This window comes from Schistocerca cancellata, chromosome 11 (genome assembly GCF_023864275.1).
Source record: "Schistocerca cancellata isolate TAMUIC-IGC-003103 chromosome 11, iqSchCanc2.1, whole genome shotgun sequence".
Taxonomy (NCBI): Eukaryota; Metazoa; Arthropoda; class Insecta; order Orthoptera; family Acrididae; genus Schistocerca; species Schistocerca cancellata.
The window spans coordinates 155,776,560-155,794,853 of record NC_064636.1 but is presented as its reverse complement, the minus strand read 5'-3'; the positions used below and the strand labels follow the sequence as shown (position 1 = coordinate 155,794,853).

At 37.5% G+C, this 18,294-nt stretch overlaps 1 protein-coding gene across 1 annotated transcript in view; it reads left to right on the top strand.

Annotated features, from left to right (window-relative positions):
- LOC126108390 (uncharacterized) overlaps positions 1 to 17,125 on the top strand; it is a 47,197-nt gene extending 30,072 nt beyond the window's left edge. Inside the window, exon 3 of the mRNA XM_049913601.1 lies at positions 16,982 to 17,125. Within this exon, the coding sequence (XP_049769558.1) occupies positions 16,982 to 17,125 (144 nt within the window). The remainder of the gene's footprint in view (positions 1 to 16,981) is intronic.
- The last annotated feature ends 1,169 nt before the right edge of the window (positions 17,126 to 18,294 follow it).

The following is an 18,294-nucleotide window of genomic DNA, read 5'->3' as shown; positions in this document are numbered from 1 at the left end:
TGATATGCTGGACTGTAAAGTGTCACACAGCATAACAGGAAAGGAGAGAGAGTGCTGTCAACATACTATATGTTTACAACTATATGTCTACACCATAAAACAAGGAAGGAAAAGAGCAATTCACAAGAATCACAGTCAGTAAAAACATTGCTCGTGATGTGCACATTTTTGTATGACATGATGTGGAGTTGTAAATGGATTTAGTAACTGATCTGCAATTTTATTTTTCCCTCCTACAGCGTTTTAAGCTTTTGACAACTGACACTTGCATTTCTACACACGTGTCAAAGTAGTATTAATGAATGGAGATAATACAAACAAGAGTTGAGATGCCACAGTTCGAATGTATTAGACTTTTCAGAGGGATGTTCAGTGAGTCACTAACAAGCTGATAATCACATCTCCAGACAAGGATAAGACAAAAACTGAAAGCATATTTGTTTATCTGTATTAACATGATGTTATGTCTATATGCGAACAATGTTGTGTATTAATGTAGTCTTTGTAGCTGCACTAAGATCCATATAATTTTTTCCTATTGTTTCCAGCTGTCAAACATTTAAGTAAAACAAAAACCACTAACCATTTGGTCTAGTAATAACAGAATTTCTGTGTTGATGGGCTGGACTAGCGTGATCCTGCTTTACACCCTTTATTACAAAGTACTAGGTGCCTCTGAGGCCAACCATTCTCGTACCGGCTGTGTGACAGTGTTCACCCATCGGCCCTGCTAGGTGCCAGGGAAGTGGCTACTGTTTGGTGGGCGTAACAATGATCGTTTTCCTGAGAGATGAAGATTTCATTCCGTTTGTCACCTCTGCTAGTTTCAAAACTGTGGTAGACATAACAATTAAAATGTTAATTTAAATGTAAGATGAATATAAGCTAGCTGTCGCGTCATTCCTGCTTTCTGTTTATAGTCCTCGTACATTCGTACCAACAACTAAAAATGTTGACAGTGAATAGTGAACCTTTACTGCTGCAGCTAAGTGATAAAAAAATAAAGTTTTATCAAAATAATTAATGATAATTATATGATAGAATGTTCAGATGTAATACAAACACACACGAAAATTTGAAGCAACAACTCGGAGCACAGTTTTTGACCAGTTAACAACATAGATCAACAAAAGCAAAAGTCAGTTGTTCATGTCCTGTCGTTATCATTCTTATGTTGCATTTCCACATATTGCTCACTGTGTGTATGCTACTAAAAAGAAAAATACGTTTATGACCTTAATGTGCTGAATTGAAAGCAAATTCTACAAAGATATTATTGTGATCATGTATTCTTTAGAATCTTGAAAAAATGTGATTAGAAATAAAAGAAACATAACTGTATAGCACAAAAAGAAATGCTTGAAGCCATCTGCTCAGAAATGGATAATAACTTGCATTTCCTATTTTTTGATAATGACACAGAAACTAAATTTTGTTTGTGACACAGTTTCCAATTGCTGTGACAACCATCTGGGGATATTGCTTAGCTGCAACTTTGTATTCTGAATTTGCTCTTGCACTGACAGAAGATCGCACTATTGCTGAAAACCAGTTCTGTGGAAAGTTGTCCTGTAATGTATGCCAAAATAAATACTATAATTGATTTTGAGTATCTATTCCTTGAAGTCAAATTGATGACCACTCTCAGATCTTTGATAAATGTTTATTACCAGTAAAAAAACCCACAATCTGAAAGAGTGGTGTGACAGTGTTGATTTAAACACAGAGCACCTTCATCAGATGAAGAGTGACGTATTAACATAACCACAGTATTCCTTGTGCTTACAGTTTGATACATCCAGTTTCCATGAATGTAACCCATGGACACTGTCTTTCATAATGTTGACACAATTACACAACCCATATCCTGCCTACTGAATGTTTCCAAAAAGTTAAAGGTAATGCATGTCACTGCAACGACTGTAGAAAAAGAAAAGGAAGATGTTAGGTGGACTGACTTTTGATAATGTGAATGCTGATACGTTAATCATGTGAGAGATTGCCACTGACTGACTACTTTGGGTCGGATTGGTCTTATAAAGGGTGGTGTAAAGATTTTTGCTGCTTTCGGAATCCTGTAATTATTTGAAAATGACTAGGTTAAGTTTTACTACATTGGATGGGCTGTATACTTAGACCAAAATTGGGTTTATGAAATATGTTGTTGGTTATTACATTAGAAAAATTCATGCAACCACTTTATTCATCCATGTTAGGAACACCCCAGCTAAAAGTTTGACAGTCATATTTAAATGTATAATGCGTTATGTTAATTTTATTAAGATTTTAATTAATGACTCTACAGATTAATAAAGGATGCCATTCAGTCCATAAAAATAATGTCTATGAAAATGCATAGGTGAACTTCAGAAGTAAACAGAAATTATGACACATAAGATAATAGTATGCCTGGTTCCAAACTTTAAGTACGTATATATTTTAATTGAATTATTTTCCAGTGAATCAAAATATCTTCTCACAGAGAATGGAATGAGTGATTTCCGGTGAGTGGTGTCGCTGCTTCAGATTATATCGATCAGCTCATTCTAAATTTCCTATCTCGTATAATAGTGAAGTTTTCAGTTGACAACTTTTGATTAGTACAGTACCATGTGCCGCAGCATCATCAGCAAACAACCCCAGATTGCTGCCCATCCTGTCCTCTAAATCATTTATCAGTATATGGAGAACAACAGTGATCCTATCACACGTACCTGGAGCACTCCTGACAATACCATTGTCCCTGATACTGGGTTCTATTACTTAAGAAGTCTTCGAGGCATTCATATATCTGTGAACTTATTCCATATGCTCATACCTTCATGCAGAGCCTGCAGTGGGGCACTGTGTCAAATGTGTTCCAGAAATCTATGGACTCTGCCTGTTGCCCTTCATATGTAGTTCACAGTATATCATGTGAGAAAAGGTTGATCTGAGTTTCACACGAGCAGTGCTCTCTCAATCTGATTTGTGGACATTAACTTCTCAGTCTCAAGAAAATTTATTATATTCGGACTGGGAAAATGTTCAAGGATTCTGCAACAAACTGAAGTTACTGATATTCGTCCGTAATTTTGCAGGTGTGTTCCTTTGCCCTTCCGCCACTTGGGACTTTGTGCTGGACGAGAGATTCACAATAAATGCAAGCTAAATAAGGGATAATGCCGTGGAGTATTCTTTGTAAAACCAAATTGGGAGTTCATCCGGACCTAGTGCCTTATTTGCTTTTAAATCTTTCAATCGTTTCTCTGTGCCAGGAGCCTGTCCGATGGTCAGATGACTGTATATTTGTATGATTTTGCTGTGTGAATGTTTTCTTGAATGTGAAATTTAAAACTTTGGCTATCGTTTTGCTGTCTTCAACTGCCACACCTGACTGTTCAACAAGGGACTGAGCAGAAGCGTAAGATGCACTTCGGGATTTTACGTAGGACCAGAATTTTCTCAGGTTCTCTGCAAGATATTTTGCTAAGGTATCACAGTGGTAGTTGTTGTATGCTTTGCACATAGATCTTTTCACAAACATACGAATCTCTATTAATCTTTTCTTGTTGTCATTTTTGCGGTCTCTTTCGAACTGAGGGTGCAATAACCTCTGCTTCCTCAGCATCTTCCAAATATCATTATTAAACTATGGAGGGGCTTTTCCATCCTTTATCCACTTACAAGGTGCATAACTCTCCAGACCGTGATTTACAATATGTTTAAACTTTACCTGTAACTCCTCTACATGCATCTTACTGGAACTAAGTGACATTAATTCACTGGCTAAGTGAGATGCTAACAACTGATTATCTACTGTTACCTACAAGAAACACTCTCCTAGCCTTCTTGCTTGATGTAATATCTTTCATAACCCTGGTTAATTGCTAGTTATGATCGCTAATCCTCATTTCTATACTGATATTGTCCGTAAGATCTGGCATGTTTGTAGCTACAAGATATAAGATATTTCCATTGCGTATGGGCTGCCAAGCTAACTGCTCAAAAGAGTTTTCAGAAAATGTTTTCAAAATTATTTTGGCCACCTGTCTGTCAGTATCCTCAGCAATGAATCCATAGATATACCAGTCTATACTCAATAGGTGAAAGTCACCTCCAACTAGTATTGCATGGTCTGGAAATTTATGCGCAACTTACTGTGGTCTTTCTTTGAAGACTTAAGAACTGTCACAGTGGATTCGGGTCGCCACTAAAAACATCCATCTGTTATACGGGACCAGATAACTTCACTGTCACATTCCACTTCAACCTCAGTAGAGGTAATATTTTTGTCAGCTGCAGTGAGCACTCCACCTGCCTTGTCGTCTAATCCGTCTTTACGACATATGTTCCCTGACTTTCTAAATCTCTCAGATCTTTCCACTTTAGGTTGCAGTGAGCTGTTGGTCTCAAGAATACTTTGAGCATGAGAGCTTTCCTGTAGGGCAGGAAATTCAAGAAATTTTGTTATGAATTCGTCGACAGTTTACTGATAAAATTTTGACAGACAAAGTTTCTTTTGACCTAAAGTGGTCTGACATCCTTTGCTGCGTATTGACTGGGGAATGTTTTTCAGAGTACTTCAAACTACTGTCTAGTTTAAAAAACACTCATGTGCACTTCATAAGCACTCTGCTACCTGAGTAGCTGCTTCCTTCATGTAGTCCACTCCCTGACCTGACAAGGGGAATCTTACAAATCCCCACCAGATAATGTAGGTCTAGAAATCTGCTGTCAAGACAATCACAGTGTCAATGAAGCCTTTGGTTGAGACCCTTAACTCGGCTCCAAACCAAAGGACCCAATCACCCCTGGGAACAATGCTGCAAATTGCAAGCTCTGCCTGCACCCCACACCGAGGCTAGCAGTCTTCACCACCACCACTTCCTCCTCCTCCTCCTCCTCCTCCCCCCTCCCCCCACCCCACCCCTCCCCTCCCCTGCCACCTGTATGAATTGAGGATGGTGACAGAAATCATTGATGCTGATGTGAGCCACAACTTGCAGACTACTGCACCCTGCATGCTCGATAGCTGCAGACAGAGCTGCCTCCACATCTCGGATGAGGTTCACCGAGAGACTACCGAATGCACATTGTCTTTCTTTCCAGCCCTGAACAGTGTCTGTCTATGGGGCTCCACAACACACCTAATTTTGGAGTTCCCAATAACTAGTAAACCCCTCGTCCTGTGTGCCTGCCCAGATCCTATTGAAGCAGCAGCCACATATTTACTTAAAGGGCGAATAGGCGAGGCCAAGCGACCAGTCTCCTCATTGGCTCTCCACCTTGACTGATGTAAATGCATTACCTCCATATACTCACCCTGCGGTGAGGGTGAATCCACCGCATCATGTACACTAGGAGGTGCCTGGTTAGCAGAGCCCATGGGCAAAACAAGTGTCCCATACAACACGCCAGATTCTCCACTACTACTGTACCCTGAGGCAACAGTCTGAAGGTCACTAATCGCAGCCAGAAGCACCTCAAGCTGTTTGCGGACCACAGCCAACTCCTCGTGCATCCACATACAGGATGCACACACCCTAAACATCCTAGTTATACCAACTGAGAAGCAAACTATAAAAGCAGATAGAAGCCCATATACACAACTTGTTACCCTCCTGATGTGTCACAAATGGGTATTGATGCATTAATTAGCTAGCTGTTCAGTCAGCAATTCTGCACTACAGGCTGAAGGATTTTTTCCTTACAAAAATGTGAAATTAAAACTCTTAAATAGAGCAGCATATGCTAAATATAGTAAATGTACTACAAGGAAAAGAAGGAAATTCATAAAGACTTAACTTGTTGCTCTGTACAATGACTAGTATGTTGTTGTATTAATAATAAATGAAAAAAAGAAATGACATGACAACTGGCTTTTATTCATCTTAAATTGAAATTAAGATTTTAATTGTTAAAAATCAGATAGTGTTGAAACTAGCGGGGGCAAAAATAAGAATGAAACCTTCACTTTCAAGGAAATGCCAGTGTTCTGCCACAGCAACAGTTGTGAGCTTCGTAGCACCCCACAGACCTGGTGGGCAGAGACTGGTATGCAACCAGTCCAAAAATTATTGGCGTCAGTGGCCTCCAGTGCATTAAAATGCTCTGGGAAAAATAAAACTTCAAATCAGTTACTAAATCAGTTTGTGAATTCCACATTATGTCACACATAAATACATCCATCCTGAGAAATATTTGTACTGCTGTGATGCTTGTAGATGACTATTTTCATTCTTTGTTTTATGGTAGAAGAAAATTAACCTTTCTGTTAAGCCACTGATTTTAATTGAAATTAAGCTTATGTTAACTCCTAATTCAGGTCAGTTAGTATCTCACTTTTTGTTTGCTATAGGGTACAGTATGGACCCATGTGAATTGGTAGTATATTGGCAGCACTGTGTCTTCTTACCTTTTATGCTGTGTGACAGGCTTTACAGTGCATCATAACAAAAAGGCAAGATACTGACCATGCCCAACCCATTTACGACTGCTGCCTGCTTCACTCATACCTACATACCAACATGCATCTCACACTGTCATTGTATTATTATTTATTTCTATTCCTCTCTTCATTTTAATCTCATCCAGTTTTCTTATTGGTCTTATTTACATCTTGATGTCTTGCTACTGTGCTTCATGTAGCTTCATCCTTCCTTCACTATACTTCATCTGGTTTTGTCTTTTTCCAATTTTTCTGAATATTCCCATATGTTTTAATGCTCTGTTACTATTTTTTTTCTCCACAATCGATTTTTGTTCCTTCCATCTGTGTAAATACAGAAAAGTTTCCCTACCCCTATACAGAACCCAGTCCCACATAACTGTTTCTGTGTTGCTGCTTAGTTTGTGGAATTGCTCCCAAACAGCTTTCCACAGTGATTCTACGTTATAATTCTGTCATTCCACAGCCCTCACCAACTTAGCCCTACACAATATGTAACTGAGTCCTAAACATTTTGTCATTACCTCAGCACTGCCTGTAAAATATTTCCACTCTGCTGTACCAATTACCACATCACATTGCCAAATTTGAAACCCACGTACTGCAGGAACAAGAGCAGCATGCACAGTGCCACCTTAAAAACTGTAAAGTCTATTCACTTTGTACACTTATATTGGACTACCACAATCCAGCACCACTACAGTAACCTCTGTCAAACCTCCTTTACATCAGTTAATAGATGCCTGATCCCATCTTGCAGAACTACATATGCTACAATCTCACAAGCTCCCGCCCACCATCCTACCAAACCCAGCACCTAAGTAGTCCTGTAACATAGTAGTGAACCTCTCCTCCAAAAGCCTCATTTCAAAGGGGCTTATCTTTTGCCACATTCACAAATTCAGTCATTCTGAGCTTGTTAAAGACCTACTCTCCTCCCTAAAGTGGAAACTCTTTTTTGCTACCAACTCAAAACTAGTACTGAACCCAGCCTTACTTGGTATACTCTTCCATCTAACTGTGATCCTACAATACATCCCTCATCTCCACCTTCACTCTCCCCACCCCACTTCCTGGATCATCTTGTAACCTCAATTCTTGTCTCACCATCATTCCTCCGAACTCACATACACAGAGAGAAGCACAGTCTGGTGCTTAAAAACTGATTTCCACCTTAAAATCACTTCTAACGGAATACATTTCAGAATAAATAAAGAATATTGTTTGTGACTGCAGCGTACTCTCTGCTCCACCTGTACAGTCCTTGTTAGGGTGTGGAGTACATGGACAGTTTGATAATTGGCTCATTCCATTTCAAGTGTAACGGGAGCCTCTGCTGGACCATTTGTGAATGTAATGAAATTTTATCAGAAGGTTCTACAATGTCTTGAATGGATATGTACTAATATTCAGCTCCATATCTCCTTTGGTTCATTTCTACAGCCTCTCGTGAATAGGGTTCCCAAGTTTGCACCACCTACACACATGCCAAAGTGTGAACTTTGGATAACTTTTGTGAAAGGTACTTTCAGTTTACAAGCCCTTGCTTTTGTACACTTAAACAACTTTTTGTGCTGAATTAGAAGATATTATCATTGACATTTTTAAATGTAAACTGTAAGAGCCGTAATACTACAAAATTGACAGAAAATTCATTGTGTGACTTTGAGAGCCCATCTTTAACCAGTCACAATTCACAATTTAATCAACAGATTTGGTCGACAACTGTGCTGTCTTCTTGTGCTTTTTGTTTGATAGCCTTGGGCCTTTTCTGTCAAATTATATGCTCCTACCAATTTGGTGTAAATGTTTTGGGTGCCAAATTTGTGTAGTTTTTGGAGTCTGTATCTCAACTGTATGTTCTTTAATCTTTATAATCTTTCTGTATCTAAAAAGAGAAGCCTTTCAACTTCAGAGGCACTGTAGTTTAATTTTTACTCTTGCCTGCTTATGACTGAAAAAAAATTGCTCACAGTTATTACTTTTCATACACATTTTTATGCTCAAACGTGATATTAATGAATAAACAGAAAGAAAAATCAGTGAAACCTTTTTTCTGTCCATAAAAATACAAGTGTAGTTATGTACAAATCAACTTCAAGCAATAAGCAGCAATAAAAAAAAATGAATATTCAGAATGTTAGAACTCTAAACACAGCTGGAATAATTCTTTTTCACATCAGAATGAATAAATCACTATTACTGTCTTGTTCATAGTCTGAGTAAATATATTGGATTCCTGAGGTTTTGGTGTTTTTATGACTTTTAGACATGTATTGTTCCGGAATTGGTCTTCTCAAAATTTTGTGAACTTGGCCAAAGTAGTGCTGCTGGTACCAGAGTTGTTGTAATTTAACCTTACCCAAAAAGATTGCATTTTTAAACCCATTGTAAAAAAAATCAATAAAACCCAACTATATCTAATATGAAAATTCAATTAACATACAAAATGTTACATAGTTAGCCATACACGAACTAAAGAGAGCCATCATATTTACTGAAGGCAAATATGTAGTGTCACAAGAATTTATTTTATTAATATTGTGTTTTAACTTTTCTTGCAATTTAAGAAATGCAACTAAAATAACATTTACACTCCCAGCAAAAAGAAACTAACTTGATGTAGAATTGTCATGAGAGTAAAGTACAATTAACTACTTTTTGGAAGCATGCAGAAATTTGTAGATCTTCACTGATTTCTCAGTTCTTTTGTCTCCTAAATTTTTTATTAATTTTGCCCAAATGAACTGGCAGATCAACAAGATTCTTTCAGGTGCATTGCTGGCAGGGCATGAAAAGAGGCACTAATAAAGTAGTTGTAAGAATGGGTTATTGTTTTGAATAGAGTAGTAATAGGAATTTATATTGAATTGTTTAATCATCAATCTGAAAAGAAAGCAATAAAATCTAGTTTCAACTACTTTTCTTTCATTTTTTAAACCCATTTTTATTTTCTCCGTAATCCTGGCTGGTACACTCAGTTCATGTATGTGTAATACATCAAAATGGCCAACTGGTGTTGGCTGCAGCAGCTGTCAAGGATGGTAACTATGAGGAATTAATCAAGAAAACTGTGTGCCATTTGGAATCAAAGAATGCATGCTGCAATATTGTGAACCATGTCCTGGATAACCTGACCTAGAATCTTACTCAGTACATGTTTTTAAAAGCATATGACCCAGAAGAAATTATACAGTACAAACAGGGGTTTATCCTAATAAGAATGTTGTAGAGATGCATCAATCAACTGTAGAAGAGTTCATAGAGAAACTGGTTCTTTAAAAAAGAAAATAAATAAAAAAAAGTCAGGGTCTGACAAGCCACCATTCTCTCTCTCTCTCTCTCTCTCTCTCTCTCTCTCTCTCTACCGCTCCCCCTACTGTCCCCCTCCCACCCCTCTCCAAAATTGACATCTGGGTATACCGTGTATGCCTCATATCGCTGAATTTTCATTTTTGCTGAGTGCTGGAAACTCTACAGCAGGCTGCTTCTGTGCACCCTACTAAATGAGAGAAATTTCTTCTTTTGTAAATGACAAGTATTGCAATGCTTTTTACACACAAGAAAGACTTCAAATAATTCTGTCTGCTTGTAAGCACATTTTGACAACATTTGCAGTGAACAGAGTTACAGATTAGAACACACCCTACTCTCATGTTTCTTTTGTTCCGTGACTTTTTTAAGCACTGTCAAGAATGTCTTCTTCCAAGGAGCCTGTCACAACTCTGAGGTGGGAATCTGCTGCACAGGGAAAACATCAAGTACAGCAAGTGGCCTAATGATCTTCATACCAATTAGTAATCTATTTGAGACCAGTAAATGCTACTTGAGCTACTGTTTTTACAAAATCTCTTAAGATACTTGCAATACCTGTAGGGTATATAAGAATCCCAGAATGTGACAAGCAGTTGTTCAACTAGCTTAGTACTTCATTTTATGTAATATTCTTCTTTACAGTGTCGATATTGTAGAGGCCTCCTTTTCCGTTCAAGAGGGTCTTGATTATTATTGGTGCAATCTCTTCCTTGCATAGTTTGTTAATCTGTCCCCAATATTCTGAGTTCCACTTTTCTTGTCACCTGGTATTGTTAAATAACAGATAAATAAATAAGTAGTGTGGCTATAATTAATACCAGTGTAAATAAAATCCTTGTATACTCTTCTTAATTAAATAATACTACACCAGGCCATGTGAGAGACATTGTGTCAGTAGTGTTTTATGATGCCCTCCAGATGAAATACTAGCCTCAACCTCCTAGGTTGAGAGTGTAAATAAATCTTAAATCTTCTCCATCTAAATTTAATTCTTCCGATAGTTCTGGTGAAAGGCGATTGCTTTCATAAAATTTCCATTTACTTAATTTATCTCTGGTTTTATTAAGTCCATCCCAGAGCTTACCTAGTTCCTCTTCTGTTTTTTCCTAAATCAACTGTGAACCATAGTGTACTGACTGATAAATCTGTTGTTTCTTGTACCTTTTGAGTAATTAATTCACTTACTCATGCCTCCAAAGTTCTGAAAGTGGAGCGTGGTAAAGCTGTTATGTCCAAATTTTTACCATGCTCTAACACATGTAACCACATTTGCATGTCTTAAGAAGTGTTCATTTACTTTTGTAAACATTTGCTTAGTTAATTGTTTCATATATGTTTCACATTCTGACCTACCTCCTTTAATTGTTCAAAACCAGCATTTCTTACAAGATCACATAGTTCGTTTATCTTAGTACTTAACTACTCTTGTAAAGTGGGTAAAATGTTAGCAAGTTAGTTATTTTTGTATTTATCTCCTTTTTTTCTTCTTTGTGAGATTCCTGAATATGCTGTTGGAGGCTACCATTTGTGATATTTGTGATATCTACTTTTTCACTTAAATCCTCAGTCGGTCTTCCACCATTTGTTGCCTAAAATTTATTAATATAAAAACGCTAATGAGTTGTCTGTTGACTCATAATTCTAAGCCCAATAACACACAACTTTTTGGCCAGCCACTGACTTCAAATTTCTCACAACACATAGTACCACTTGAAGGCACGTTATTTTGATTCAAATACAGCTCACTTACATCTTTCAGTGGCACTAGGCACGGCGAACTGCCAGTGCGAAGTGGGACCGTCATGGTGGGAAAGCTACAATAGAAATTGCTGCAGCAGTGGCCAACTCTGGTGTTTGATATGCCGCCAATGTAACTGCAGTTAACTGGTGTGTGATGACAAGGAACTGAAGACTAGAAAACAGCCACCGGCTCGAATTCCCGATCTTCTGGATTGTAGACATGTATTTTATTCTGTGTTGTAATTATTGTTGAGTAACTTAATATTCTTGTATTGACAACTAAATTCCATCTGTTCTTTCTGTATCACTGAGAAGTCTCTAAAGTTTTCTCCTCAACAGCTCAATTCTTCATAAACTTTTCTTGAATAAAGTATTATTAATGATTGCTGCATTGAGTAACCTTCACAGTTGGCCACATTTTCATGGACAGTGTCCTTTTCTACTGGAACTCATTATGACAAAAATACTAATTTCTTTCGAGTATCTTAACAAATTTTTGCAGATTCGCCATTCTGTGAGGCATTCACCACAAACGAAATTTTTCCTGTGTACCTATATGACAATTTTCTCTGAGGAGGGCAGTACATTAGCTACTATTGTCAAAACACCTTCTGCCTTGTATTTCTGACTGTGTCTCCTTTTTGGCATGCTGCTGAGTGCTGAAGACTCAACAACAGACTACTACTGTGCACACTACTACATGAGAGAATTTTCTTCTTCTGTAAACCACATATATTATTATAGCTTTTTACACACAGGAAATATATCAAGCTGTTCTGTTTGCTTGACTAGTATATTTCAACATCATTTGCAACAAACCAAGTTACAGTCCATAGCATTTCTTGGTTCTGTGTATGTCTGATGCATTGTCACATGTGTCTTCATCCTAGGAGCCTGGCACATATCTGAAGCAGGGATCTGCTGCACAGAGAAAACATTAAGAACAGCAAGTGTGGGCAAATAGAAGCCACTTCCAGTGTTGCTCTGTCCAGTAACAACATAGTCTACCTCACCATTCAGTCAATATACACATGCAGAAAAACCCAGTGGTCAACATGAATGTCCCACTATTCAACTACTTTAAATAAATGTGCTCCAGTAGTTGATGGTCATCATTCATCAGTCCTAAATACCGTGTGAAATACATTACTTTAACAAAGTCATAGATTACACTGTAGTCTTGATCTATTTAAATTCAAGGACAACATTTCAAGCATCATCTTGTCTTACGTTGCAGAGAAAGAAATTAAAGAAATTGAATTTGATCAAGAAAGGTTTGCTGAAGTCCACACAGTTGCTAGGCTAAGAGAAAATCAACAGTTCAAGCCCATTGTTGTAAACAATATTAGGGGAAACAGAGGTTAGAATGATTTTGTAGTATTCAAAGTCAAAGCGTTTAAAGTCGGTGAAGAAATTCCAGCACTTATCAGCTTTTTGCATCCCAGTGGTCACGTCCGTTCCTTCCATTGTCCATCTACCTAAGGTACTTAATGGATTCTGGATCATCACATATTTAAAATCAAAAGCACCATCAATAGCAACAGGAAGGCAATATACTTGTTCAGAATTTAAATAAGACGGCATTTGCAATTTATTTAGTCTGAAGTGCAAAGACATTATTCCAGTCATACAGTGTGTTTAAAGTTCTGTCTCTCTGGATTTTCATTTGTTTTATTGCTGCTTATTGCTTGAAGTTGGTTGTCTATAACTACACTTGTATTTTTGTGGCTTAAAATCTGTTTTCTCTCATTTTACTTTCTATTTACTCATCAATGCTGCATTTGAGCATATACACACTTTATGAAAACCTACAACTTTGAACAAGGTTTTACAGCTGTAAGCAGACAAGGGTCAGCTGCTGAAGCTGAAAGACTGCTGAACAGGTCCAGAAAAACAGGGACACTTCATTGAAAATATATTTATTGAAACATAAGTTTCAAAACTGGGAAAATTAAAGCTGAAAGTACATATTTTATATTGTAATTAGCCCTTTACAAAACATTCATTGTAGAACACACAAATTTGACCATCCGTTATTTCCTTTTCTCTGCTGAACAAAACACTAGAACAGTGTATTATTGCAACCCCGTTTGTAGTCCAGTGGGCTATTCTTGAGAGCACAAGACAGATTCTTAAAAGCCAAGTCAAAAAGAAGTATATTTGTGCATTAGAAGTTCATTTGATATGAGTATTGTTTCAAAATTAATTAATTTTAATTTCAATATGAATTGTCCCACCCGTAACACAGAACATCATTAAGTTGTACAAGAGAACACTGTGTAAGCAAGCTACTTTGCGTGTAGGATTCAGCTGGTAAAATTAAAGTATGTTAAGAATAACATTTGCATTTTATGGGTGGGACTTTACACACTGTATTCTCTCCAATGCTTGAAGCTTTGTCAGAAAGTGGGTTAAGAAGAATATTGTTTTAGAATGAAGGTACATGTTTTGGGCACTTATTTTACCAAATAACATAATAATAAATATTTTTAACTAAATTTCAAATTACAATACATAGCAGTAATGGCATCAAAGACTAGAGTCCAAAAGTACAGAGAAAAGTTGAAGAACAATGAGGACGCATGTCAGCTACATTTAGCAAACAAAAGGAAGCATGATAAGAAAAGAAACCAAATGATAAGCAAAACAGTGAATGACAATCTAGCACTTCATAAATTAAAGAAAACAAAAGAGAGAACAAAAACAATGCTTTAGAATGAGGAAGAAAGAACAGTCCGGTAACTCATTAGTTCAACCATACAAGCCAGCAAGTTCACCAGGAAAGGCAGTCAGTGGACAAAGAAGCATTGCCTAAGAGCCCCAATAAAAGAAGTGCTGTGTGAAGAAGCTGTTATCACAGTAACCAGAAACTGAAGGTGCTTCTTCTTCTTCCAGAATGGAAATACCACTGCATGGGCGTAAAATTTATACTAAAGGATTTATTTCAAAAGTCCAAACTTTTTTCTCAAGAAATCTTTCAGGAAAGAGAGATTGTTTGGTTGATAGAGATATAATTACCAAAAAAAGTATAAGGTGCAGCAGTGAATAATGTTGACAACAGTAATGGAAGCATATGAACTTTTTAAATCTGAATTTCCACATTCTACAACTGTGGTGAAAAAACATAATTTTTTGATCCTATACCCACTAACGTTTTACTGACATCTAAAATGCCACATAATATCTGTACCTGAAGGTACCATGGAAATATGGAGTTTCTTATTAAATGTTTAAGTGATGAATTTCCAAATTTCCCAAATACTATCAAAGCATTGGTTTGTAGCACAGGCAGAGAAAAGAGAGTGGCACAAAATTCTATTAATTGTAAGTTAAAGCCAGTGATCCCAGGCTAATTAATCTTATAGATGACAGTGACATGTATGAGGAAGTATGTTGGAAGCAATAGAAAGAACGAGAGGTGTGTGTTTCGGTTGTTACTGAAACTGGTAGTGTACGAGATTTGCTGCAGGAAGTGTTTCAGTGTACAAACTGCAGGGAACCTTGCTCATTATGCCAGACACTGCGTGAAGTCAACTGGAATGATTTATGTTCCCAAGGAAAGAATTGAAGGAAATGTTGAAATGCATTAGTTTTATTTATTATTTTGCAGACAATTTAGTATGTATATCTGAACACTGTATTTGTTAGAATGAAAAGAGTTATTTTATTGCTTGAAACAGTAACTTGACTTCAAAAACTTAAGATTCCTAAATGTAAACCACAAAAATACTAGTACAAACAAGGACAAATGTCCAACCTGAAATGTTGGAATTGTTCTGCACTTTGCAGGGACAGCAAGACAAAAAAATATCAAAGAACATACAGCTGAAATATAGACCTCTATAATTATCCAAAATTTGGCACCCAAAATATTTTCATTAAACTGGCAGGTGCATATATTTTCTTTGAGAGGAACTGTGGCTATTGCAGAAAGGCACAAGAAGACAGCATGGTTGCGCATCATATTACCAATTCTTGGCTGAATCCGCCCATTAAATTTTGAATTATGGCTGATTAAAGAAGGACTCTCATAGACGCGAAGTGAATTTTCCACTATTTTTGAAGTTTTACAGCTGTCAACACATGTACAGAGTCTGCCAGAAAAATCTATACACTCTTTTGTCAGGCTCTATCGCGATATCAATAGTGTTGTTTCATTTGAGTTATGAGTGTGTTGTAGTATGTTCTTTGGCTCAACAGATGTTAGCACTTTCATCTCAGTATTGATAAAATGTGATGGCTGGAGCACACATGACATTTGAACAATGAAGATTTATTGTGAAATGGTTTTTCAAGTTTGAAGTGCGGCATCAGTGGAGGCGGTAGTTGGAAACATAACCACCAACCCACCTAGCAATTAAAAGCATCATTGTCAAGTTTTAATTGCATGGAACATATTGTGATATTCACAAAGGAAGATCAGGAAGACAGCATATAACCACAAGTCCTGCTTCGTTGGTGTTTGTTAATTCTCCACAGAAGTCTACTGCGCAATGTGCACGTGAAGCGGGGGTTAGCAGTGCAAGTGTACATTGAATTCTGAAAGTTGCAAAATGGAAAGTTTACATTCCACAATTACTGCACATGATTAATGATGATGATCCTGATCGCCGAATGCAATTTTTTGAAACCTATCAGCAAATGGTAACTGATGACGAACAATTTGTGATGAAGGTAGTGTGGAGTGACGTGGCACAATTTAAACTTAAGGGAACCATGAATCAGCATAACAGTGTGTACTGGGCACCAGAAAATCTGCACGTTTAAGTGGATAAAGCAGTCAATCTACCAGGGGTTCATGTGCGGCGTGGACTATCATCTAGGATCTTTGTAGGACCCTTTTTCTTTGATGCTACTGTCACTGGTGAAGTGTACCTGGAAATGTTATGCACATCAATTTTGCTAGATACACATGCACTTTATAGAGCTGATGAAGAGGTCTTCTACCAACAGGATGGTGCACCACCTACCTGCATGAGCTTTCCTGGATGACAATTTTCTGGGGCATTGTATTGGATGAAGAGGCCATTAAGTTCCCTCCACAGTCGTCAGATCTAACATCTATGGACTTTTACTTGTGGGGAACTGTGAAAGATAACATCTATCAGAGGAAGCCACACATGCTGGAGGTACTTTGCCAGGAGATTACAGCAACATGTGCAGCGATCTCCACTGCAACATTGACTGATGTAGTTGCAGTGACTGCTCGTCATTCTGTTATGTGCATAGCCGCCAACGGTGAACATTTTGAACATGTACAGTAACCATGCTTCCTTAAAGTGTGTATACATTTTTCTGGCCGACTCTGTATTTAAAGATGTAATTAGTTGTTGTTGTGGTCTTCAGTCCTGAGACTGGTTTGATGCAGCTCTCCATGTAATTAGTAATGTATTCTTATTCAGCACAAAATATTGTTTAGTATACAAAAGCAGGATCTTATAAGGTAAGAGCACCTTTCATGAAGATTATCCAGTTAACGTTCTGGCATGCATGTAGGTTGTGGAAACTGAGAACCCTGTCTATGAGAAGCTGAAGAACTGGAATGAAAAGAAATATCAAGCTGAAACTTTGTACATGTTCATCCAAGACATCGTTGAACCTACTCCAAAAAAGCCATTGGATTCAGAAATGGTCAAGTGAGGACCATCTTTAAATCTGATACATTTGAAATGGAATGACCCTAGTGCTTGATTAATGTCCTGTCACAGGATCCAACACCATCTTTTCAAATTCTACTCTGTAAACAAATGTTTGTTGAGAACATTTGCCAACTGTCTGTGGCATGAAGAATCCATTTTCTTGTAATTTTCTGTCTGTGATGATAAATTTTTTCCAGTTGACAAGATATGTACTATGAATCTTTTCTCGCTACATTTGTATGTCTTTCTGGGCACTGCATGCTGCAACATCATACATTAAATGCATGTCTTTAGTTTGTTGTAATGAGAAATGTTATACCTTTTACAATCAGTCAACTCCTCTGTGAAGAGAGTGTAGGCAATAGTGTATTATTTTTCAAGATAGTGTTACGGTTGTCAGTTTGAAGGCAGTTGCTTTACTACTAAGCATAAGCAGTTTACACACATTTACTTCAAAAATGTTGTACATTCAAGACCTTATACTACCTGAAATACACACTTCCAACCATTTGTTTCTTTTCTCAAAATACTCATTTTAGTGTCCTTTACTGTTGGTATTATTTTGACCCGAAGGGATTGTGACATCCTGTATTAAAGAACCACATATTATACCAAATACATGACAAAATAGTAAAGCCAAATAAATGTCATTGGTGCCAACATGTATATGTAAAACATCGTCATCTTTCTTGTGTGTTGAACTAATATAAAGTTCTCGGGTTTCCAGATTCGACAGTTCGATGAGTGTCGCTACCATCGTCTTATGGTGAAGTCTTGAAATGTCATCTTGCTTGATCTTATACAGGTACTGCAGCGAGTTGAGTTGTCCTTGCCTTTGACCCAGCACAGATTGGAGCAGATGAGGGAGTGTACTTGAATCCCAGCATGTTCAGTCAGATACCAACTAGCACATTGTACAGATATCTCTCAGCTCTGAGTGCTCACAGTGTGTTATGGCAAGTAACAGGTCCAAAGCAGAACTTTGTTAATAGCCACCATCTCTGTTTCTGAGGCCGTTATTAGCCCTAAATTTGATGGATTCCTTTATCATGCTGTCCCAAACTACAATGCATTACAAAGCACTCTTGCTCATTCAGAATACAACATGCAGCTTTCTTCCAAACTGTGCTCAGTGACTGCCAATTTGTCTCTCTGCCCCAGAGCTGATGT